A 27,169-nucleotide genomic window follows, 5' to 3' on the forward strand; every position below is an offset into this window, starting at 1 on the left:
CCTAATGATATTCTACTATACTCATATCAATTCATTATCTAGATATTATCGGAGAGCTCTCTACTGGCAGCACATGAGAGTGAGGGCAGAGACTCACAGCTGGACAATGTACAGAGAGAGTATGTGTGTAAATTGAAGGAGCCAAAGGTGAAAAAAAGACACCAGGAGACCAAGGTCTCTTGAATGAAATAAGCAATGTGAATTTGAGCTCACAGACTGAAACAACAAGCACAGGGCCCACATGGGTATACATCAGACCTTCTGCATAGTATTTTTATGGGACATTAACTTAGTATGGCTAATGGCTACTAAAACTTCTTGAATAGCCTTGTGGCTGCTCTTGGGATCTTTTCCTTCTGTTGGGTTGTCATATCAAACTTTGATATGAAAGATTTTGCTTAATCATATTATATTATGTCATATTTGATTGTTATGTTAGAAGCCTGTTCTTTTCTAATGAAAGGCAAAAAGAGAGTGGATCCAGAGGGGAGGGGAGGTAAGAAGGAACTGGGAGGAATATAAGGAGGGAAAACTATAATCAGGGTATATTGTATGAGAAAATAATCAATTCTCAAGGGAAAAAAGTTTCAAAAGCAAAATTCAAATTTTAAACTAGAATTTCCTTTTTTTCAGAAATTACACTCATCTTTCTATGTAGACAATATTTCATATTATTTCAAATACATAAACGTATTTGTTTCCATACAATACTCCTATGGAGTATACTGATAAACCTATATTATTTTCCTAATCTAATGGACTTAATACTGATAAGAATTGCAAAACTAAGAGTCAGAGAGAATAAACTGAAATGACTTAAGTTTACTAACACACATAGAAAACCCAATATTTGGTCTTCTGTGTCTTGACATGATGCACATTTATTTCTAAAATTGCCTTCGGTGAGACATATATAAATGCAATGAGACAGGTCTCTCAGGCAGTTGGAATCATGAGTAATCAGCTTTAAGAAAACAGTATCTACAAACATTCAGATAAAATAAAGAATAAGTAGTAAAAGGACACAAATGAATTCTTCTGTATGTCATGAAGTTAATTGACATTTAAATTTTAGTCTCAGGAAGTTTGTATAAAGGACAGTCTCTTAAAGCTCATAATTCTTTATGGAACCTTTGACTTCTAGTCACAGAATCAAAAAGAGCCAATGCAAAATAGCATCCTGGAGGTCATTTGTCAGGAAAATGATTTGCTGAAGTTTTGTCAACAGATGATATCATTTTAGAATGAGATTTTATTTTATTCCTAAACATTTACTGAAATAGGCTATGATTAGATACTACAATATGTACAAATAGACTAATTGGAAATAATTTTAAGTTAAGCATCAGTTGGACCATTTTTTAAAAGCTATTGAATATCTAGATTGAAAAGGAACATAATCCAAAGTATGGTATCAAGAATATGATTTACTGAATAATATCAATGTGATTGAACCTGGAGACAAGAAAGGGATTAGACTGGCAGGTATTAAAGAGCTAAGTTCAACCCTCTACCATGACAATGTCTTACTTGTGTAAACTGACCTCACTTCTTTCCTGGTTGGATGAGAGTAGTGAATGAGTTTTAGTAAAACCCCAGGTCCTCTCAAGTCCCAGGCACTGCATATACAAAGTTAAGGAAAGAGGATAATATCCCTCACTTCATATAGGGTTTGTCAAGAGAGAGATAGGAAGAGTGGTCATACAAATAAGTCCATAATTATTTATTATGACAGGTAGAAATAAAAAAATGACTGTACACTGAAAATACATACTTTTTAGGAAAAGTGTGACACCTGAAAATTAAGTCAAATTAAGATAGGTTAACTGTTATCTGGACAGAATTAGCAAATATTCCTACAACAGGAACACAAATGCTATCCTTGCTTTGTGTTCATTCGTTTAATAAAGAGCAGGAAAAGTAGCATAGATTTTAAAATACTCTCCTATCCATGCACTTTGAAAATCATTAGAAAATAAAACATAGGGCAAAGTGTGGGAAAGAAAAAAAGCAAATCAAGTTCTAATTCAAAATAAAATAGCAGTATGGTTAGAAGTGGGACAACTGCCTTACTGCCATAGAGTGATACCATACAGGCTTCTTCAGATTGACACTGTTGGCATGGTTTTAGATGGCTTACTTCACTGAAAGGAAAATTAAGCTATTATACTCATGGTGTGAGTATTCCAAGGCATCATGTGCTGCTAAAGGTTAATCCATTTGTTTAACTCTCAGCATCCTCAAAACAAATTTGAATGGTAGGTACTAGAATTCTAGAAGTGAGAGAAGTACAGTTCCTTCAAAGCTTTCCTGATATCTATCCCTACCCATGCAGTAGAAAAGTCCATAGGCTTGGTCCAGTGTCCTCATACCCATTTCCACAACAACTCACACTCACCCACCTACTGCACATTACTTTACTTCCAAAACTAACAGTTTTCCCATTACACTAAATGATATGAGAAGAGACTGTTAATTTTATCCCCACACCTTGGAGTATACAACTGCACAGTAGATATTCAACAAACACTTGAGAAGGAAAAATGAATGGATGGATTGCTACAGGAGAGCAGATGCAATCGTACATCTGCATGAAGAAATAGCTTTGTCTATGAACACAGGGCCACTTTGAAAACCATTTGTTGCCTTGGTGATTTGTTTCATTTTTGCTACATAAAGCTGTGGTAAAATATAAAGTAATTATTTTAGCTTCCTGCCTAACCATAGTTGCAAAATTTTTGACTATGAGTTCATTTCTAAAAGAATGCCATGCAACGTTTTCTTAGTAGAGCTATAATAAATAATAACATGCTACCCTTGACAATTTATTTTAAATGTCCAGCAACAACATTTATTTCTTCTTAGAAGTGAATTTATTTGTCGCTTTAATTCTTAGAAGAGACTATAAGGTGACAGAGGTAGAGAGGGACATATTACAGAGCAGATGTAGTCTTAACAACATCAATAAAACCTTCTTTTATGCTGCCCCATTCCACTTTCCATTCTCTCATTTGAATTTCATATGCCCATTAACCTGTTAAATGTATTAAAAATTAATGGCATCATCATACCTTTATTAATAAATCGCAGCAGAAATTTAACATAGCATATTGCAGTTTTATTTGTAGATTATTTTTAAACTTGTTTTAGTGTCTATGGTTAATGGACAACTGGGATAAAAGGAAGACACAATCCATCCACAACTGCCTTTAAAATGGTTCATGAGCTTGAATACTGTCATTTGCAGAGATAATACATTTTACAATAATAGTAGACCAGAAATAAAGAATGAAGCACCCCAGAGACACAATAACATATATTTACTGCCATCCTTTCTACATATCTCTCTGGGTTCCCAATGTTACAAAGAACAGATTTACTTAGATTTCTCAAAGTTTCACTTTTCTTCTGTTATTTCAAATTCTACATGTTCTTGCATATGGTATTTGATAATTAATTCACAGTATAAAACAAGACTTGTGTGGACTACTTTATTTCATTTACTTTAGTGCAGAATACTCTGCCTGCTTTCTAGAGAAACTGTGCCCTTGGCCAATCATCAAATAGCATGCTTTTGTCTTAATAAAATCTAACATAACATTTCTGATATACTGGCTATCAATAGTATTATATTTAAGTTATTCAAAGCATATTTAGGAAATCCTACTATATAAAACATAATACATTTGTTACTACATTGCATCTAATAATTCGACAATCTCATTTTCCTCACTGGTTATCTTGAAATAGAAGGATTCGTTAGCACCACTGTTAGTTGTTGAATAAATTATCTTTTACCTAAATCCTTTTTAACCTTAGGCATTTTCAAAACTTCATGACATCATCTCGTAGATCTCTTTTCTCAAAGACTGATAAATGGAGTCTAATATAGATATCTTTAATGGCCTACTCAAAATTTAAAGCTAGGTCCAGAATGAACATTCAGATCCAAATCTTACTCTAGAGCTCTGCTATTCTTACTTGCTATTCAGATTGTCTTTCCTGGTAGTATTATCTGTGACAAAAGAATATAATTTTAACTGGTCAGAAATGATCAAAATAATTACTTGACCCTTTAATGAAAGTTAGCTGCCTCAGTATCTGAAAACACCTTGGGATTCTTGTGTCCAAAATATCTGTTTTGAGGTGCATATTTGACCTACTGGCCTAGAAGATCAAGCTTCAAGCATGAGAGTGTCTATAAATCAGTCCAAGCACAGTAGAACCTTCCAATGCTAGGTAAGCAGTTATGTGGAGCAAGATGCATGGTAGGGTTATTTTCTCAGAAGACTTTCTACAATTTTTCATCTCATTCATCCTACTCTAAAGCTTATCCTTAAGAATGCATAGCAAAGATATGAGTGAGTTATTCTCCCAGAGTCTAAGCATCTCATAGTGCCATCTGGGCCAAGACAGGAGGATGATAATGAACCAAGATGCTAGCATACAGCTAGTGAAAGAGTGTGTAGATATTCCATGGATAAAATAGAGTCTAGAAGGGTCAGGAGAGATGATAGTTCCAGGCTTACAGGGACTTTCTGCATAAGAAAGTGGATTAGCAGGTAGACTTGATGAAGTTTTGAAAAGGAGGTTGGGTTGAACTGAGATGTATTTAAAACTTCTAAATTGTTGGCATGTTTTCTGCAGAGGGATCTTAGGAAGAGCAGAGCAAGAGCATCCCTGGTACCTGGCCACTTGGATCAAGGGCAACCATAATATATGGCCACTTGGGGGAAGTATTAAAGTTTAGGGGGCAGTAGGCTAAATGGGTCAGATTTGTAGTCTAAAGTCTACCAGACAGTCTTAATCATAATCTTTTATGCCAATTTACCAAGTTAACAGTGTAGTGCAACTTTGTTTCAATATGTTTGTCATTTAAAGATAATAGAAATGACACTTAAGAATGAACTTGATAATTTAATATCAAATATACCTCATAAAATTAATGAAATTTCTCAAGGATTTATCCTGTTGAATAACATAATGCGCATGATGAATGAAAATATGGTAATACTGATATTTGTGACTTTTACTACATTTAAGACAGATTAAAATCTTAGCTTTGTTCTAGTATCTATGGCCATCAATACCTTGGTAACTGAATATAGGTCACATATTTTCTTTTATGTTATCTAAATTGAATCTTAGTGTTAAACTACCTCTTCCACTGCAAAAGATGTCCAGTTTTGACCTGTAATTGACATCTGTTTCCTAAGTTTTCCAATGGATATTTATTGTGTTTAAGAGCATCTGAAATCATTATGACTTGATAATTAAGATTTATGAAAGACATGTTGGTGATATTTAATAATATTCTTTCATGAAAAATAACCCCGAGTTCCACACTTTAGGATAAACACACTTAAATACACATGTTTGTCTCCTTCCTAGATTCCATAAGGGCATACATTTTCTGGTTCTCTCCTTCATTTTAGTTTGCTTGCTGTTGTTTGTTTGTTTTTATCTGACTTTACAGTAAAAACAAAATGAAACACTGTGCAATTTAAGTAAAATAAATCTTCACATGATCTGGAAGTCTGTCAACTTCTCCAACTAGATATTTTCAAGCATTAAATCTATTACTATCAACCTAATTTTCCATGAGATAATACTTTTAGGACAGATGCCTAAGAATTTCTAGAAGATGAAGCTTCAAGTATGAGAGGGTCTGTAAATGGGAAACTATTTAATATGACACATTGTAGAAGTTCACCAGTGGCTTCAAAATTTACTAGGACTAGCATACTAGCACTGGAGATCTACACTTACTGAGTTTTTCATACTAGAGTATTTATTTTTTCATATTAATGGTGTCTAATCAGTGTGACAAACTAAAAGAAATGGCTAATGCTAACGTGTGGTATGCCCTCATGCATAATAAAAAATAAACCAATGAGTGTCTTTTAATTAGTGTTTTATAAATAAAAATAACTTTTTCCAAATAACTAGTGATTATGGAATTTAAGTGCTTTTAATATGCTATTTAGAATTGATGACAGAATAAAATCAATTTGGAAGTTTTAATTTTCTGTAAATAACTCCACGAAAAGGGTAATTTTGTTCCATTTTCATTTCTGTATCTCATTGTAGAAATAATTTATTTGATTATAGTCAAAACAGATTCAATCAAAGATTAAATATTGTACTTTTTTTGTTTTACCTCAGGTCTTTTTTCTTTTCTTTAAAAGAAATCACCAAAATGCAGAATATCAGAATTCTCCAATCAGGAACAATATGTCAAGCCACGGTAAAGCTGATTGGCTTCTTCAAGCATAGGAGACACGGTTTTTAAATGAAAAGCTAATTAGCCCACCTAGAAAGACCCAGATATGGTATGGTAAAACGATGAGTGAGCTACACTACTATGAGAGATGTTTCAATTACCAGCTATAAATAGATGAAAAAGCAAAACCTGCCACTAAAGAAAAGAAAAGGAAAAAAAAAAAAACCAACATACACATTCTCCTTTCATTTGCACAAACACACATTGTCACTTTAAGAAGTTGAAATCACAAAAAGACAAGACCCTCACACCCTCTTAGGGAACAACATGCCCAGCAAAGTAAATTACACTAATCATTTTATCTTATGGACTGACAGCATCTAGCAGAGCTGTTTAATTACAGGACCGGAATAATAATAGATTAAAAAAAAATGCTGCACGAAACAGCTGTGTTTCCTAGCCTACCTTTGTGGTGACAATGCACAGGCAATCCATCCTGGATCCCTACACAGGACTCAGTGCATGGAAATCACACCAGCAAATCAGCAAAGGTGAGGAAAAGCCTTTGGGTAAATAGCACACTGAGAGAAGCAGAGTCTGGATTCTGAACAGAAGGCTTTCCCAAGGGGGGCCCCTCATGGGAAACTCGAGCCCTCCATACAGCTCAATGCAAGCAGGATTCTCCTAGGAACGGGAAAATCCCCTAGGGATCAGATCCGGCAAAACTTCCTGGTGGCTTGCTGGGCTCCAAGGCTGCATCATCTCTTATCGGATTCCGAGAAGGGCAGCAGGGCTGACGCGAGTGCCCGGCACTGCTCTATCCTGGAGATGAGTGTTAGACCAAGCGCCCGCCCGAGAATCACACTTCAGCTCTCGCTCTTGTTTCTGAATTCTGATCTGCTGCTCCGCTCTACTCATAAGATTTCCTTTGCCAAAGTACCCCCCTTTTGCTGCCTTCTCTTTACTGCTAACAACTCTGAGTAAGCACAACACAAAAAAACTACCCGGCCCATCTATCAAAGGACTGTCGTTCGGCTGCCAGAACAGCGGCTTTGGGTAATAAAAAGCTATTTATTATGAGCTTGATTCCCGGGAGCCTCAATGACTAGAAGGATGTGAAGGAAAGCAACGGTGCACGCGGTGCTGCATACATCACAGTTGAATTCACTTGCGATTACAAGGGCGGCTGCTTACAAATGACTAACAGCTGGATAAGGAAAAGCTGGCCAGGTACAGAAAGAGGCTGCAGATTTTGACGCTTGACTTGGAAAAACATCCAATTTCCCCTTCCACTTGCGCAGCCATACGTGTGGTCTACCGCATACACCAGTAAGCAAACGACGGAGTATTTGAACAAGAAAGTATATTATAAAATCGAGGTGGGAGGAAGCTTCAATGTGTTTACCAAAAGTTCTACATTACGAGAAAAAGGGAGAGAGAGAGAAATGAGCTTGTTCCCAAACTTTTCTCTCCTGCCTGGTTGTCTACAGGCACTTATTACGTGGGCGGAGCTTTGTGCTCCCTTCTGCAGCATTTTAACAACCAAATGATTAACCCTCCCCTTCCCGCAAGCACCCCCCTTTCTCCTAGTGAAGCTGTTTGGGGCACTTGACAAGCATCACTCCGGATAATTTACTCCACTCCATCGCCATCCCCACCCCCTGGGAAGAAACCACCTAAGGCAGTGGAGCTCAGAGAAATGGGGTAAGGGCACCAAGGGTGGGAGGAGGCAGACAGAGAGGAGACAGCAAAGACAGAGAGGAGACAGCAAAGAGCAAGCTGGACTCAAAAAGAGGAAGAAAGTATTTGGTGGATCAGTAAGAATGGTACACACACACACACACACACCTTTCACTAGAAACAAAACTCCTAGTCACCTAGACCACCAGCCACATTGAAAAGAAATGTCTAGAGACCTGTACATTTCAACTTACTGGTCAAGATATTTTGCCTCTTTATCCCTCATTACCAACCCTCTTTTTTTTTTTTTTTAAACAAGGTGCACTTCAATAAGAGTCTTAAGACCTCTTCCTACCTTTCATGAATTATTCAAGTTCAAACCTCAATAACCTCCAGATTGCTAAATAGATGAATGTGTCAGGAACTGACGTGTCATTATTCTCCCAAAATGGGAGTGCTGTTTTTAAAGATTCTTTTTCCTTAGTTCATAGCAAATCAGATATGTGTTGGGGGTGGGGGGGAGGGATGAAAAGAAACACCTGGCTTTCAATTCAATCTAACCTTTTAAAGTGACTCAAAAATATTTTATGGTTAGAAATAATTTTCTCTGAACTCTTACCCTACAGGTGTAATAAACTTCAGATGATTTCCACATTAAGCAATACAAATATAGCCTATTCTGTGGACTATTCATTGGGTAACTATCTTACAGTTCAGTGATAGGAAAAGGTTATAGGAGCATCATTTTACGTCTTGATCTCCTCATTTGCTAGCTCATTTCAGTGGTTAATTTAGCTTCATATGCCCTAAGCTTATCCTCGAGGAGGAAAGCATGTCCTTGAGCATCCCTGGGTACCAGAGCGCTTCCCCAGTGCAGGTGGATCACCTAATATGTATGTAATTCTGATTGTCATTCATGTGGGAAACAGTTAGCTTTGCTTCCTCTAGCGCTTTAAGGATGACAAAAGACACGTTTTAACTAATTTCCAAAGAACTGTGCAGCCAACTTCCATGCTAACAATAAAGATCATGTCTCTTACTTTTTTAAGTCCATGCCTTTCTTCATCATATTAGAATAGAGATAGCCAGAAGTTTGAAAGAGAATGTGGAAGAAAGGTAGCTTGGAAGTGCATCCTGTCTTCCAAAAGAGGCAGGTGGGAAAGGAATTGGGGAAAACTGGTGAGGGAGCCCAATGAGTCTTTTGTCTTCTGACTGTGGTGGACCGCAATGAAAATGCTTTCTGAACTGCAAGAGTCTGAAAATATGAAAGGCAACTAGTCTAACAGCAGTCTGGCATTCTGTAGGCACTTCCAAGTCGCTCATTAGGGCACATACAGTTAGTGGGAGGGCTGATAGATTTATGCCTCTATCATTTATTAAATTGAGCTGTTTATAGTTAGTTTTCAAACTTGGTTTTTATTCTATCTTCCTATCATCTGGTCTAGGCATGTCCATTCAAAAAATATACCTAAGAAATTACTGATGTGTAGACTCACAGTGAACAAAAGCAAGCAAGTCAAACCCTGCAGTCCTGTTAGTGTAAGGATTTGAGCAGTTATCTTGGACTCGTAAAGCAGAGGCGTTTAACCCAGAAATCAGGAAGGCTTTCTGGAAGGGAGCCCAGGAAACTTAACTAGGAGTTGGAAGGAAAAAGAATCCTATGTCCTCTGTTATATTTGAAAAAGGTATGGATCAATAACGTTGTACAGCCTTATACAATCAGCTTCATAAACACATCCAGTGGGATTCTATTAGAGTTGTTTAGAGCAGTCATTTTACAAACTGAACATCCTGTCTCTGCTTGGGAAAAAAAAATGCAGTATTATTTATATAATGTTAATTTAGTACAAACATATCACATGCTTTACAAAGTGTGCAGGTGATATATATATACTAGTTTGTATTCAGAACAGATGATTAATTTTATAAAGTCTGTATTATGATGGTCTGAATAAATGCATCATATTCTTATTTTATTTTGTGTATCTGAGTATGAGTATTTTGCCTGCATGTATATCTATGTACCATGGGCCTGAAGTGCCCTGGAGGCCAGAAGAGGGAGTCAGATCTCTTGTAACTGGAGTTCCAGATGGTTGTGAGTTACCTTGTGGATGCTGGAAATCTAACCAGCTGGTTCTTTGGAAGACCAGCCAATGGTCTGAACCACTGATAATCTCTCCCGGCACCATTACATTTGAAAGCCTGCTCCCAGTTAGGATTCACTCTGTTTACTCCTAACCTTCCATTGATTTTTCTTGATATAAAGATGATATATAATTCACTGATTTGCCTCAAGGGAAAAACTCTTTTTAAATGTAACAAGGCATTGGCTAGAAGCACTTTTCTGCTATAGACATAGCACCCCATTGAACCTGTGATTTCACAAGAACTGTTTGGCAAGGTATAAAGCTATATCCTGCAAACTGCTTTACTTGACATTCCTTAAGGTTGATATCATGCCAGGGATATATTGATTCATAGTTCGATATTAGGATATTACTATTAGAAATTACTTCCACTAAAAACCTATACTTTAACCACCAAAACACATATTTTTTATTTCATTGTCTCAAAAATACATTTAAGAAACAATAAAGGCAAACTATGTTCATAGTCTATTGTGTTAGAAACACAGTCTAAGGGGCAGATTTAAAAATATTGCTAGTACCTAGCATAGTCCTTGACTTACAAGAAATACTACACCACCACCACCACTACCACCACCCCTGGGCGTGGAGGAAAAGCATAGTTATTCTGTTCAAGAGGTGGGCAGCTCCAGATACACTGTCCAACCTTGTCCATACGTGAGCCATACACAGATAAAGTATGAATATATTACATATAATATATAATAATTATATATACATACACGCGCGTACTCATATAAATGTAAGGAAGAAATAGGTTGGCAAATGTAGTAAAAGTATTTGGAAAAAGTAACATTTCCACTGAAAAGTGCTTTCTAACCTTATCCAGCATAGCTTGCAATGGCCATGGATGATGAAGACAACTGTAACGGGGAACTATGGAAGAAGACATTGTGCCCTTGTAATGGGACCATACTAACAGATACACTTTAAATGATATCAGTAAAGTGGATTTTATCTTAAGTACTATGGCAGATATTTTATAAGTATAATATCTAGTAATGATAACAGGCCTTCAAAAGGGATTTTAATCTCCATTTTATGATACAGAATATCTGAGTATATATATAACCCACCCTAGGTGACAGAGAATCCAAATGACTCCAACACAGAGTTGCGCTCTTTGCATTTTGTCATATCTCAAATGCTTGGGCAGCCCCTGCCTCCCTGGCATAACCTAGTAAGTAGATACTCAATGGCCTTCTTCAGCCCCTCATACCCTGGATTCAATGCAGACTAATAACCTAGGATCACACTATAAAAATAGGTGTGCCTCTGGCTTCCACACTGAAGCCTTTTATACTTTCTAAGGGACCTTGGAGCAATGCAGGAAGGAGTGAACTCCACAGTTGAAAGATTAGCTCCAATGCAAGTAGCAGAATCAATTCACCCACCTGGGTTCCCATCCCTGTCAGTTCCTCATGTACCCAGGACAGCAGGCACACAAATGACATCTGCGAAGCTTGTTAGCTTAGTAAAATAAATAGACTGCAGGCAGGTCATGGCAAAATGCCTGCCCTCATTTCCAAAGTCTCCAGAGGCAGGTAGAAAATTAGGATCAACTGGAGAACTGAGTTTTCCAATGAGTGTCTATTATGAACAAAAAAAAATCAGTACACTAGGATCCCAAAAAGAATTAAACAATAATATAAAACAGAATGCTATGCACATTCTATTCAAGTCAATTGTGAACCTATGTAAAAAGGAATATAAAAAACAAATTTATTACAAACAATAATTATAACAAAAATACAGAAATTGGAGATTTTAGCATTTCCACTTGAATTGATGACACTATGAGACCAGTTTGCTTACAAATGTGACTTGGAACCGAGTTAATCAATAACCATATGGTTTGTAGGTCTCTTTTTAGCAAAATCTTAACCACTTATGAAAACTCAAAATTTCAATAATCACAAATGGTCTAACAATACAGGTGAAAACATTCAACTAAATTACATATCTCCAACAAATTACAAGTTCTTATAAACTTTGCTGAACAATAAGCACGTTCTTTATGAGGCTCAAGTTCTCTTATTGTTATACAATACTATGCATTGACTGGAGGGATTCCAAATATCTAAATAATTGCAAGCAAGCCACAAATCTCCAAGGCTGTATCATCTGCAAAGCAATTTTACTTCTAAGTTAATATAAATAACCTCCAAAGCATTGCTAAATGCCCTTCCCACTCCCCACCTTCTCACATCCTAATCAGACTATTCTATTATCTGTTCAGCATATAAAGTATTTCAAAGCATTTAATCTGCTGTTCATTCTGCCAAGAACTGTCTTACTGCATCCTCACATACCTGGTTCCTTGTCATACAGGTCTCTGTACATACGTTACCATCCAAATAAGAACATCTCAAACTGCCCTCTCTAATTAAATTAGATTCCTTCCTATCCCTTGTCATTCCATGTTGCCAGTTTGTTTCCTTCATATCAAGGATCACAATTTAAAATTATTCCCTACATTCCTGTTAGTGTCTCACTCTTACAAAGTGTATTGTAAAAGTAAGAACCTTCACCCATATTTAGAACACAGCATGCTATCTAGATAATTTTTGAATGGATGGACAAAATGCATCAGAGAGAAGCTTTTTATTTTAATGTAAATCCAGAATCAGTAAATTCACATGGTTTCATATTTTTTATTTCTAAGGGGAATATAATCTCCATCTTATGAAACAGAGTGTCCCTAAGTATATATAACTCACCCTAGGTGACAGAGAATCTAGGAAAGTGGTTAGATTATTAACAATATTTACAAATAAGTAAAATTACATACTCTCAGGTTCAACATTAACCTCTTATTTTTTAAAACAAATTCTATTGTATATAATTAAGGTGCATGATACAATGTTAAGGGACATATAGATGGTGATATGATTACTATACTGAGGGGGCTTAAGGGGCATCATCTTATGTTTTTTCTTTTATATTAATTTTATTTGACAATTGTATATATATATAAAATATACATTGATTTCTCCCCCCCACCCCCCGTCTCTCTCACACACACCCCTTCTCCTATCTCGCTCTTATTCCCATAAACTCTCCACCATCTTTACAAATCTCTTTTTTCAGAACCATGAGCTTTGGTCATATTTTATACCCATTTAGCTTAGCCATGGCCACCTGTGTGACAATGGATTCTAACTATTCACTGGAGCCTGATGTCATCACTAGTAGGTCAACAACTGAAGACAATGATTTTCCCTCTCCTGAATCTACCACAGCAAATAGTTCTTCATGAGAGGCAGGTCCCCTATTGTTTTTCTGTGTCTGCAATGTACATTAATCACATATACAGCATGCACAAATTTATTACTTCAACTTGTTTCTTATATCTACTTCTTTGTGATCCCTGATCCACACTTCCTCATTTCCTCCCCCTACCCTCTTCTCAATTTTAGTCTCTTTCTTTCTCTTTTTACATTTGAATTTTATCTTAAGTTCCATATATAATAAGATGAATGCAGTGCCTTACTCTTTGTGGTGGTTTTATTTCACTTGCTGTAATGTTTCCTAAAACATTACATATGGGTCTCAAAAAATTGTAAGATTGTATTCTTCATTAAAGAAGAATAAAACACCACTGTATATACGTGACAGTTTATGGACTTAGATTGTTTCCATCTCTTGGCTATTGTCAACAGTGCACATTGAACAAAGGGTGCACAACTCTCTGAGAGGTGCTGATCTTCTTCCCATTAGGGAAATCTGCAAAAAGGAAATCGGCTGGTCATGAGACCATTTCATTTTTAACTCCTTGGTAAGTCCCCTACTACCTTATTTACCACTTATACCATTTACATTCCTAAAGTAATATGCAACAGTTTACTTTTCTCTCAATCCACACTAATATTTTTTTTAGCTTTTGACTTCTTGATAATAGCTAGCCTAACTCTCCATGTTAGTTAATTTTATATGATAGTGACAAAATAACCTAAGAAAATCAAAATAAAAGAAAGCATAATTACTTCGGCTGAGGGTTTCAGAAGTATCAGGGCCTTGTCTCTGCTGTTTCTCTCTTGCCTGTGGTGAGACAGAACACCATGGCACAAAGCTCACAATAGCACTGAGCTGCTCACCCAAAACAGCCAGAAAACAGAGAAAGACAAAACGAGGGGAGTAGAGCAAGGTGTACCCTTCAACAACATGACTAGAGGCACTTACTTTCTCTGACTAGATCTCAATAGCTAGTTTATCCATGACCTCATCACTGAATTTACCCACTTATGAGGTGAGCACTCTCAAAATTCAGTCATCTCTCAGAGACACTCCCAGCTGAGAAGGAAGTTTTCAATAAATGTACTACTTACCATGGTTTTCATATTTTAACCATGTATCCATTCTAATAAGTGGCATATGGTTTCTCAAAGTAATTTTTATCTCCATTGTCTTTAATAATTAGTGGTGAGGATCTTTACATTCACCTACCTGTTGACTGCTCTTACAATTCTTGGGGGAAAAATCTATTGAAAATGGATTTATTTTTATTTTCCAATCATATTTCTTATTGAACTGCATGAGAAACGTCTATAAATGCTGGACTACTAGCTACTTATCAGACATATAGTTTGTAAAAGACATTAACTTCTTACTGAGTAAGCTATGATTAAGAATTTTCATATATGTGGTATCATTAATTATTCATGAAAAGCAAATTAGCTATATGTTTACAACTAAAAAGAATCTAAGACCCAGAAGAATTGACTCATACAAATTTATATAACTACTGAGCTTTTTAGCCAGCATGGTAGACATTCTCTTGACAAATGTTGAATAAAATAGCATTTGTCATGATAAACTGACATGAAGTCCCATTTCATCTCATGTATTATAGTGATCTCTTGTTCTTTCTGTAGCACAGAACTCATTGATCCAGGTAGTAAATAAAATTTGTGTGGTTTGTTTTTTACATGAGCCATATATGAGCAAATGTTCTTTTGTGTTTTAGAGACAGAAAATAATAAAATTCTAGTTACAGATATATTAAATTGATAGAATCTAGTTTCTTTGGTGTTTTTGTTTCTACAGTAATATCTTCTAAATAAATTTGTGGGTGTTGTAATTGATTAGTTTGAAATGGCTTTATGAATATGCCACAGCTGGCAACACAAAAACCTAATCTTCAAAGCTTATATATAGTAATAGATCTTTAATACCAAGAAATGGAACATACCTCCATAAGAAGGTGGGCACTAGGAAATTTGAAAATATACTTTGAAAGTATATGTAGAAAATTACTTACAATTATCTAATTATGTTATTCTTTCCAATTCTTTCTTTCATGTAGAGTATCTCAGAATCATAGCATTAATATTATCATTTACTAGAAACATAAAATATTAAACTTACATTCTCAACCATTTAAGTGTAGAGTTCATTAGTCTTACATATATTAACAGTAAAACTTTTATCTTAAAATTGAAACTCTCTATCCATGACACACTAATTTTTCCTCATCAATTCCCTTACCAATAAGCAATCCACTTGTCACCTTTTCTTTCTAAGAGTTTGAGTATTTTATATTCCTTATATAAGTAAAATTATATAGTAGTCTTTTTTGCTGCCAGATTATTTTGATTGACACAATGTTCACAAGCTTCAATGAATGATAATTTTGTATGTGACAGTAATTTTTTTCTTTTGCATTACTATGTGTCAGTAATAAATTTCATTATGATACTTTTCTTAGTGTTTCTATTGCTGTGATGAAACATTATAACCAACATAAGGTTGGGGAGGAAAGGATTTATTCAGCTTACACTTCTCCAGTGCTGTTTATCATTGAAGGAGGACAGGACAGAAACTCAAACAGGGCGAGATCCTGGACTCAGAAGTTAATGCAGAAACCATGGAAGGGTACTACTTACTGGCTTCCTCAGCCCACTTTCTTGTAGAACCTAGAGCTGCCAGACCAAGAATGGCATTATGCACAATGGACTTGGCTCTCCCCCCATCAATTACTAATTAAGAAAATGTCTTACAGCCACATCTTATGGTGGAGGTTCCTTCTTTAACTCTAGTTTATGTGTCAAGCTGACATAAGACAAGCTAGTACCAATACTTTCATACAAACCTATAACTTTGATTATATTAAGTCCCTCTCCCCCCTCCCCCTCCCCCTCTCTCATTTCTACTCCCATGTCCCTAAGAAGTCCCACTTTGTCTTCATGTCCTCATCAGATAGAGAATAGGTGTTGTTTTTATTCGTAAGTCTGACTATGATGCTTTAAATGATGATCTATAGTTCCATTTATTTTTATACAAAGACATGATTTTATTTCCTTTAGAGCTAAATAAAACTCAGATAGGCTGGGCAGTGGTGGTGCATGCCTTTAATCCCAGCACTTGGGAGGCAGAGGCAGGCTGATTTCTGAGTTCCAGGCCAGCTTGATCTACAGAGTGAGTTCTGGGACAGCCAGGGCTGCACAGAGAAACCATGTCTCAAAAAACAAAAACAAAAACAAACAAAACAAGAAAACTTCAGATAGATAGATAGATAGATAGATAGATAGATAGATAGATAGATAGATGATAGATAGATATTCCATATTTTATTTCTACATTCATCCTCTGGTGAACACCTAGGCTAATTCTATAGCTTAGCCTTGTGTATAGTACTGAGATACACATAGACATACAGTTACTGCTCTAATGAAGGAACTGATTCTTTTGAAATTGTTCACAGAAGTAGTATTTCTAGATCATATTAAAGTGTTAGCCTAATTGTGTAAGGAATACATATTATGATTCCGATAGTCTTTAGCTAATATATGTCCACTTCTGTGCCAGCAGCAACCTATGTTGTTTATTTCTTAACCTTGGACATTCTGACTGGGTTGAGATGAAATATCAACACAGGTTTATGTGTGTAGTATATATGTATGTATGTATGTATGTATGTATGTATGTATGTGCTATGCACATTCCAGTGAAGTTTGCTTGGCAGGCAGAGAGGCCTGAAAGCACTCAAGAGTTTCACGGAAACTCAACTCCTGGAGCTTTGGCATTCTCATTAAACCATATACTCATACCCTATCCCCACGTTAGTTTGATGTATGGATCCACATGCTCTCTTTTAGTATTATTTTATTATAAGTGCCTTTTAAGATTAAATTCTGATATAGTTAAGTCTCCCACCAGTGTTCCAATGTGCCAGAAGCCTACAAGCTTGGAATCAGGTAGAAATGCAGTAAGGAAGTTACTTATTCAGTAACTAATTAAGCATTACAAAAGATGGAGCCAGCAGCTCAGGGCTGGTCTGCAGAGTGTCTACTAAGGACAGTAGCCAGTCTCACCCAAACAAGGGAATACCATAAAAGAGCCAGGGGATCCCACTGAGATAGAAATCTTCAGTACTGGCTACATTGCATATTAGAGGCAAGTTGGTGAATTCTTCTGACAAATGGAGATTCACCACAGATACTTAAAAGTTACACTCACACTAAAAATTATCAGGGCCCAGGAAATAGGGGGGTTGTGGTATTGCAGTATTCATGAGAAGGTCTGCTAAAGTAGAACCCCTGGTGATGGGCTTAACACCTTTACACCAGGCTCCCTTCTTAGTGGCAGTGGCCTGGTTCCCACCTTCTTTTGATGTATACATTCCTTTTGTATTGCGTCACTGTAACTTGGTGGATTTTATTGTCTGGTTTCTTGCTATTCTGCTGTATAAAAAGTTTGATGCTCAACCTGACATTACATTCAGATCCTACACAATCTCGCATGTTGGTCTGTCGGTCACTCAACAACTCCTTGCCCATCTGCATCCAGAGACCCGTCCATGCAGACAAAGGGATCCAGAGGGTCTGCGGCATGTATGTATGTATGTATTATGTATGTTTTATTTATTTATTTATTTATTTATTTATTTATTTATTTATTTATATGTGTATGGATGAGAGTTTTTCCTGTATGAATGTCCCTGCACAACATACCACATGAATGTCTGGTTCCCATAAAGATAAAAAGAGAGCATAAGATTCCTGGTAATTAGAGTTACAGATGGTTGTGTCATGTGGGCGCTGAGTATTGAATTGGGTCGTCTAGAAGAACAGCCAGCGTTCTTAGCTACTGAGCTCTCTCTCAAGTCCCATTGACAGAGTTTTAATTTTCATTCATTTCCTTATAGCTAATGACTGGACATTCCTGCATTGGCCAATTATATATTTACATTGAAGAGCCTGCTAAATTTATTTGCCCATTAAGTGACCAGATTGTTTGCTCACTTGTCATTTAAAGTTTTTAAATATTTTACATTTTCTGCATTTTAAAAATTTTTTATTAGATATTTTCTTCATTTACATTTCAAATGCTATCCCTTTCCAAATTTTCTCTCTGAAAGTCCCCTATAACCTCCCCCTTGCCAATCCCCTGTTAAATATAGGCTGTCTCTTGTCTCTAGAAATGGCTTGCTTTGCTATATGATTTAATTTATTTTATATAATCCTGTTTGTGAATTCTTACTTTAATTCCCTGAGCTATTGTAGTTAGAAAGGAATTTCTCTTGTATTAAGTTGTGTTCCCTCTCCTCTACTAGTTTTAAAGTTTCAAGTCTTATGTTAAATTATTGATCAATTTGAAACTAATTATTACACAGTGTGTGAGATCAAGATCTATACTTTAATCTCGTAGATATGGATATTTAGTTTTACGGCACTTCTTCTTTAAAAGGCATTATCACCTTGTGCATGTTTTTGGAGCCTTTGTCAAGAATCAAATTACTTCAGCTGTGTTGAGTTATTCTTAGTTTTTTTTTTTTTCTGTTCACTGGTGTACAAGTCTGGTTTTGTGTCTCTGCCTTGCTGGTTTTATTACTATGGGTCTGTGAAATGATTTGAAGTAAGATTTTGTTATATCTCTGGCATTGTTCTTTCTACTCTGGATTTCATTTGCCATGTTTTGGTGTTTTATGTGAATTTTTAAAACATTTTCTTTCTATTTCCATGAAAAATATCACTCTAATTTTGATGAGTATTTTATTGATTCTGTGGAATGCTTTTGGTCACAAATCCATCTTAACAATATTATATACTTCTGATCTGTCCTATTTTTTAATCGCTGTGATAAATACCATACCAAGAGCAACTCTGGGAATAAAGGATTATTTGGCTCATACTTCCATGCAAAGTCCATCATCAAGAGAAGCTGGAGAAGAAGTCCAAATAAGGAACCTAGAGATAGTAACTGAAGTACATACAATGGAACAAAGCAACTTGCTGGCTTGATACACTTAGTTTGTTCAGCCTGATTTTTTATACAATCCAGTAGTGTCAGAAGCCATCCAGGAGTCAAAACCTAACAAGTGACTTTCTCTAGATGGTCTGTTGGTTTGTATGGCTGTAGTGGATTAATTTCAAATTTCAGGACATTCAGAGATCTCATCACAGGATTGTCTCTTGTTGATATGTTTGTCCTGTCATTAATAGTTATTAAATTATTATTATCTGCACGTCAACAAAGATATACTCTCTTGTAGTAATGTTATATAAACAGGTTGATGATTTCACAATTCCTAACAATGATTCTATAAAACTCCTAAATTTATAGGAATTTTAACCTATAATTTTAACCAAGTAATTTTAACCCTGCTATAGTTTAAATGGTGCAGTTAGAGATATGTAAACCTTCACTAGGATAAGAAACAGACTTGGAATAAATTTATGGTCAGGGAAAACATTTCTTCTAGGTTGGCTGTGAAAGCATTATCTGATGACTAACTGTCATAAACTAGGAATGAACAATATACTGTAAGTCCAAGGGCAGAAAATAAAATATTGACTAATTTATCTATACAAAACTTGAAAACTAATGAGGCACAAGGCTAATGATTTGCCTTTTCACGAAACTGTGCTGATTTGTAACATAAAAATTATTGCTCAAAACTTATAATGAATTCATGGATCTAGAAGCTAGATAATGAGTGTTTAGTTAGGTACTAGTCTTAATGGAAACACGTGTAAACATTTCTGCTGTTACTCCTTATTGAACGTTTAAAACGTAAAAATGCTTGCAAAACAATGTGAACATTGGTCCTGAAAAAGTATAAGAACGAAAAACAGTAGGAAAGGTTCCCTTTTTCTTTCTCTCAGCAACAAAGATTTGAGTCTCTTTTCAGAGTGAATTTTTTTTTTCTGCAAGCATGACTTCTCTGCCTAGGAAGAAGTTAGTGTTTTCCAAACAAAGAGCCAGAGTAATCACTTTTAAAAAATTTATCTCCCAACCCATAAAACTGCAGGTGTTAATTGTCAGAAGTCAATGGTTTCTGTCCCCAGAATAGTGAAGAGTTTAAAAAGGTAAATATCACAGAAAGTAAACAACATTTTTAGCCCTTGCAAACTAAGGTTTTACCCCAAACATGCCAACTCTAGCCCCCATTGCTGCTTTCCAGAGAAAACATGCCAGACAGGCTTCCAACACAGGACCACTAGCCAAGGAGTACCACCACTACTAGTGGTGGGCTGAGCCCTCCCATATCAATAACACCACAAACTTACCTATAGACCAATCTGATGGAGGCAATCCCCATCCCTCATTGAGTTTCTTTCTTTCCAGATGACTCTAGTTTATATAGTGTTGACAAAAACTAACCTGCATGGTCTTATTCAACTTGAGTAAATAATTGTTTTAAAAAGATGGTTAATTTATGCCATTAATTTTTTAGAGTCCATTAACAATGTAATTATTTCCTGAAGTCCTCGGTTATTATTGCTATATACAAATTCAGCTGAATTCTGTATGTGGATACGTATCCTGCTTATTGAAAGGGTTTATCAGATCTAAGAGTATTCTGATGAATTTCCAAGTCTTTTATATATCATGTCATCTACAATCATACTTTTTCCTTTACTTTTTTCTGTTTTTTTAAATTCCTTCTACCTACTCTGTTATTCTGCTGATATTTCTAGCACCATATTGATACTATTGGTGAAAGTGAACATATTTGCCTCATTTTTCATTTTAGTAGAAATTATTTATTTTCTCCATATCAGCTATTTGTTTGTCACTTATATTGTGGTATGACCTTTCTCTTCCTAGTTTCTTCAGGGCTTTTATCATAAAAATGTGTTGAATTCTATAAAAGGACTTTTTTAATCCAATGAAGTATTGTGATTTATATCCTCTGTATTAATTTTTCTTCTATATTTATTAGTTTTTAGGTATTGAACCATTCTTGAATTCGTGGTATAAGAACAACTTGATAATAGGATATTATTTTTTAAATGTGCTGGTGAACTTTGTTCAGAAGAGTTTGACTTCTCCATTCATCAAGGGAATTGATCCAGTTTTCTAGGTCCCTTTATTCTTACTAGAGTTGTTGTATCTCATTCAGGTATATTGTCATGAATAGTATTTTTATAGGATAACTGCCACGTACTTTAGTTGAGTCAGTTTGACATAGCGAAAGCTGGGAAGCTGACCGATGAAGCAATGGGTTTCAAGGAAACTCTCTTCCTGGGGTCTGGCATTTTTCTCCCATAATCCTTATAAACCATAATATTCATTCTCCACTCCCCGCATTAGCCTAGTGTATAGATTCACGTGCACTCTATTTAGTATTACCTTAATGTCATGCCTTTTAAGATTGTATTCTAACATAGCTAGAGCGTTTTTTCCAGTGTTCTTAGATTCCAGATAGCAGCAAGGAGTTTAACCTATTCAGTAACTAATTTAGCTCTACCATAAAACAATTAAGCACTAGCCATAAATTCAGTTGTCTACAGAAAGAGTCTGAAATTCTCACTGAGATAAAAATTCTTATTACAGACTACATTCCATGCCAAGAGCAAATTAATATACTATACAGAATAATGGGAATTCTCCAGACATAGATAAGAATTAACAAGGCGTAAGAATTCCAAGGTTCATGACACTACTTTATTCCTGAAGCCAGGCAAGAGTTTATACCCCCCTAGTCCAATTAACGCTAAAGTGTGAATCCGAAGCAGGGGCTAATCTCTAAAGTAAACATAGTCCTTTTGAAGTCACTCCTCTTGCATCTGGAGGGATACTTATCCCTAACATAAACATTTATCTGGTTCCTGCAAATTCTTTTTGTAGTTACTCCTCTTGCACCTGGAAAACTTCAATGTACCGTATCTGTTATGTTTTACGATTTATGATATTCGCTGTAATATAATTAGTTTAAGCTCGACCAGAAAATTACATTCAGATTCAACACCTCTCTTGTGTGTGTGTCTGTCTGTCACCCCGTCCTAAGCTTTGCCCACCTACTCTAGAGAACCGTTTTACACAGGCACTGGACCCAGAGGGTCTGCGGCAGATAACTTTGGAAGCATCTATTTTTTTTTTTTAATTTTAAGTGAATGAGAGAAGAGTGAGTAGCCCATTGATGTTATATGTGTATATTAGATGTTATCAATGGTACTTATTTTAAATGCAAAGATTATATAATAGAGAAATAGCCCAATAAATGTAATAAAAGAACATATCTAAATACATAATAGCTCTGAGTTTAAAAAACATATTGAGAGTTGGTGAACCAAATTTCATAAAACAAATACTACTGGATATAAACAAACAAATAAGATTAAACAAAATAATACAGCATTGCAATACACTATTATTACTGATAAGATACACCAAACAAACTTTACAAAGAAACTTTAGGGAGATAGGCCTTCTAGAGCAAATAGATATATCAGATATCTAAACTATATTATATATATTCCATCTAATAGTGGTAAAATATATTTTCTTCTCAGTAGCCTGTGGAACCTCTCCAAGCTCAATATGCAAAATTGGTCCTTGAAGTAGAATCTTCAGAATCTTGTCAGTTGTGTTGGATGGTGTTTTGATGGGGAATACATGAAGGAACATTTCACTGGAGTGAACACAGATGAAATGCTAAGGACGACTGATGAAGGAACGGTTTACTGAAGCGGACACAGGTGAAAGAATGTTCTGCTAACACTAGCATGTGAAAGGAGAGACACATGATGAGCATTCTTTACTAACAACACACATGTATTGGTCCACCTTCAATTGCATATTTGACCTTCATTTGTCAGAATTCCATAGAGAGAAATGAACCAAAAAACTTCTGGTTGTATACTGGCAGTTTCTTCCATTTCTGTAGACTTGGGTCAATTGGTAGAGTGATGTCAGCTGAGATAGACTCACATGGAATTTTGCTAAGACTTACCTGCTGAGGCAAGACACGTGGTGAGGCAAGACCTGTGGAGGGCATGTGATACTTGGAGGGAGTATAAATAGGACTCAACAGACAGTGACTGAAGCTTGGCTTAGCTTGTCTTGCTTGCATAGCTAAACACTTCTTGGTCTCATGTCTTCATTGATCTTTGCATTGCTGTGAGAGGCACAGCTAAGTACTTTAGCTGTTGGCCCTAGTTCCTCCTGCTGACATGTGCCGATTCAGCTGAGGTCTGGCTGTTCCTGCTAGGTTTTGACACCACTCCTGCTATCTCTACACTACCCAACTGGATTGCTGGTATATCTGTGAAGTGATTTCGAGTGGACTGAGCTGCAGCTGCTGAACTGTGAACTGAACTGCTGATTTCCTGACCACACCAATGAGATTTGCTCCAAAGAACAATCTCTGAACAGGTCCACTTCCCCCCTATCCTTTCTTTTCCACTACCACTGGTGGGTGGTGGGCTAGAAGGGAGGGTAAAGAATTTAAGAACCAACATTAAAAGTAGGCTTTGAAAATAAATAAAGTTATATATGTTCATTGGATCACTGCATAAATTGTGGAGAATAAATAAAACTTCTAACACTCAAATAATGAAAATACAGTACTGAATGACCACTGAAGTATAGTGAATCTCATCCTATGGAGAAAGGTTATAGCTATAAATGGCCACAGAAAAATTCTCTGAATGTCAAATAAATAAGTGTGTATCTCATGATCATATAAAAGTATAAAAGCTAGCCAAATGGATAAGTACATATAAATATCTGACCTATAAAAATTAGATCAAGAGGATATAAACCATTGAGATGGTTTGACTATGCTTTGCCAGTGGGAAGTGGCATTATTAGAAGGTGTAGCCTTATTGGAGAAGGTATAGCCTTGTTAAAGGAACTGTGCCACTGTGGGTGTGGGCTTTGAGGCTCCTAACCTCTATTGGCATGAGGATGGGGAAAGTTTCAGTCTGTTCCTGTCTTCCTTTGGATAAAGATGTAGAACTTTCAGCATCGCCAATGTCATGCCTTTCTGGAACACGCCTTAAATCCTACCATGATGATAAAGGAATAAACATCAGAAACTGTAAGCTAGCCCCAATTAAATGTTGCCCTTTATAACAGTTGCTTGGTCATAGGATCTCTTCATTGCAATAGGAACCATAACTAAGACAACTACATAAACTGATATATAATTAAAAATAACATGGTAACAATAATAAGTCTCCTCAAAAAGTAACCCAAAGATTCAAATATTTGCTGTTTAATTCTGAGACCTATACAAAAGAAAAATCACCAGTATTTCTCAAAGTATTATTTGTTATCTCTAGAGTTTATTAGTCATTTTGTCTGTGTCATCTATCAATGAGAACAAGTTATCAAATATCTTACTATTTTTGAATTTAGACCTATCTGTCTATTTGTGTCCAGTAGTGTTTGTTTTAAGAAATTGAGTTTACAAATATTAAATTAATTTTGAAATCAAGAGGTATCATGACTTTAAATACGTTCTTCTTTGCAGGACTTATTGATCTCCTTAGTGTTTGTAAAACACCACATTTAAAATAGGAATCATTGAAAACACCTAATATTCAGATGTAAAATCAATGAGTTACTCTGCTCTCGTTTCCTAAAGCAAACACAAAACCTTCCCCATTGACCAAGTATATTAGCAAAGAGAAGTTTCCCTTTAAATATAAGAAAGGACAGTAAAACTAGTAGAGTTGAGCTACAGTATTGCCCTTAATGAAAAGGCATAATTACTTAACAGGGTGAAAATGTATATTGTAGCTAGAAAAAAAAATATAGGAGAATGTGAATGATAACTTCCCCAATATTTGAATTTCATCCCCAGTGGTACTGTTACTAGACGTTATGTAACCTGCAGGAGACTTGCCAGAGTAAGGATGTTACTGATGTTAAGCTTTGAGGGTTTATGGCCCACCCCCTCTTCCCTGTTCTCTTTCTCTCTGTTTCTGTGTACTGGTAAAGATATAAGCAGCCAGCTGCCAGCTCCTGCAATCAAGACATGCCTTCCACACCATTGTGGACTTACTCTGGAAATGTAAATGTTCATTCAAAATAAACTTTTCTGTAAGTTGTTTGTGTCATAGCAGTCTATCATACACATAAAAGTAGCTAATATAGAAGCTGGTACCAAAGAGATAGAGCTGTTGTTGGAAGTACCTGATGATATTGGACTTTTTCCTGGAGAAGCTGGAAAATTTGGAACTTTGGACTAGAAAAACTGCTGCATGCTATACTCAGAGCTTCTAGGGCCATTCTAGCAGAATCCTGGAAGACAGTAGTGCTGAGAGTAACGCACACCAGCATAGGCATAGCTCATGAGGTTTCAGAAGTAAAACAGAACTATCAGTAATTTGGACAGATGCTGTTATGGTAATATTTTGGCAAAGAATCTGGTTGAATTCTGCCTTGCCTAAAAATCTTACCTAGGGCTAATTTAAAATATAATGGACTAATTTTGTTGGTAGATAAAATTTCAAGACACCACAACATTGAGGCTATGGTATGGCTACTACATAGTGTTCTTATATAGGAAAAGTGTAAGCAGTAGAACAGAATAAATAAAAATATGACACTTAGAAAGGAAAAGAACATTGGAAACTGTAATGTTGTAGACAAGTTATAGAGAGAGATTAGGGGAGATAGAGAGTAGGAAGGGTACACTGAGTGCAAACCCCTACCCAGCTAACCTTCAAACCAGTGTAAGGAGAAAGCCTCAGATGTTTCCTGCTCCTAGAAAGCAATTGCTTCTAAATACAAAAGCTGCTGTCAATGGGCCAAGTGTCCCAAGTTGGCAGCCAAATTCAGTGGTGTCTTTCATGTGGTACTGGCTTTGGAGGTATGAAAGATCCATGATTAAGGGTACTGTGGATTATTGCTCCACAGTTTCAGAGTTCTGGAGGAGGCCAGACAATGTGTGGCAGAGTCAGAGTCCTTGCAACCAGGTCTTGGATGGTCCCTGCTGGAAGCTGTTTACCCTGAGAAGTAAGGTGAAGGCTAGGTTACCATAGGCACCAATATAATGGAGACTCCCAAGCTATGAAATATCTGCCGAGGAGATCTGAGCACATGAAATGGAACCTGCCTAAGAAAGAAATATGTATGTTGTAGGCAGCAAAGCTGGAAGGGCAGAGTCATATAAATGCTTTGAAACTGAAATTCCAGACACTGAACATGGAGATAAAGGATTTGGTTGGTGTTTTTCCTGTTGGATTTCAATTCTTCTTTGGTTCAATCTTTCCTTCCTTTGCCTTCATTCATTCTTTCTAGAATGGGAATATTTGTTCTTTGCCATTGTGTGTTAAAAATATGTAGTTTGTTGCTTGTTTGCATCTTTGTTTCTACGGGGAATAACAGAAGACTTTGGTTTTTGAATAATGTTGAGACTGATTGTGGGGACTTTTGAGGTTAGAAATAGGCATTTTTTTTTTTTTGGGGGGTTTTCGAGACAGGGTTTCTCTGTGTAGTCCTGGCTGTCCTGGAACTCACTTTGTAGACCAGGCTGGCCTCGAACTCAGAAATCCGCCTGCCTCTGCCTCCCGAGTGCTGGGATTAGAAATAGGCATTTTTCATGAGGAGATAGCCATGGGTCTACAAGGGTCAAGGAAACAGAACATAATGTTTGAATGCAAAATGCCCTCCATATTTGAATACTTGATCCCTAGTTAGTGGCATTTGGGAGAAGTGATGGTTACTTTAGAAGGTAGTCCCTTGCTGGAAGAAGAAACCACCTAGGGTGGGCCTTGATGATGTACAATGTACAGCTTTTACTCCCACATCCGATTCTCCCTCCTCCTCCTCACTCTGTTGTCCGTATTTAGATAAGGATGTGGTCAGTCAGCTCCATGGCCCTGCCACAAAACCATACCTTTCCAGCCATCCTGGACTCTCTCTCTCTCTCTCTCTCTCT

General features: G+C 36.3%; 1 protein-coding gene across 6 annotated transcripts in view; it reads right to left on the reverse strand.

The window, feature by feature from the left end:
* The window catches only part of Dlg2 (discs large MAGUK scaffold protein 2), a 2,003,181-nt gene that overhangs the window by 1,561,256 nt on the left and 414,756 nt on the right, over positions 1-27,169 (reverse strand). Inside the window, exon 1 of one of the 6 annotated variants that reach the window (XM_085841525.1) lies at positions 6,689-7,186. The exons of the other annotated variants lie outside the window; for them this stretch is intronic. Coding sequence (XP_085697651.1) covers positions 6,689-6,718 — 30 coding nt within the window. The 5' untranslated portion in view covers positions 6,719-7,186. Of the gene's footprint in view, positions 1-6,688; positions 7,187-27,169 lie in introns of those variants that run through there. 6 annotated transcript variants of the gene reach the window in all.

The sequence above is a fragment of the Mus caroli genome, unplaced genomic scaffold, assembly GCF_978045245.1.
Source record: "Mus caroli unplaced genomic scaffold, Mus_caroli_1 scaffold_8, whole genome shotgun sequence".
Classification (NCBI taxonomy): domain Eukaryota; kingdom Metazoa; phylum Chordata; class Mammalia; order Rodentia; family Muridae; genus Mus; species Mus caroli.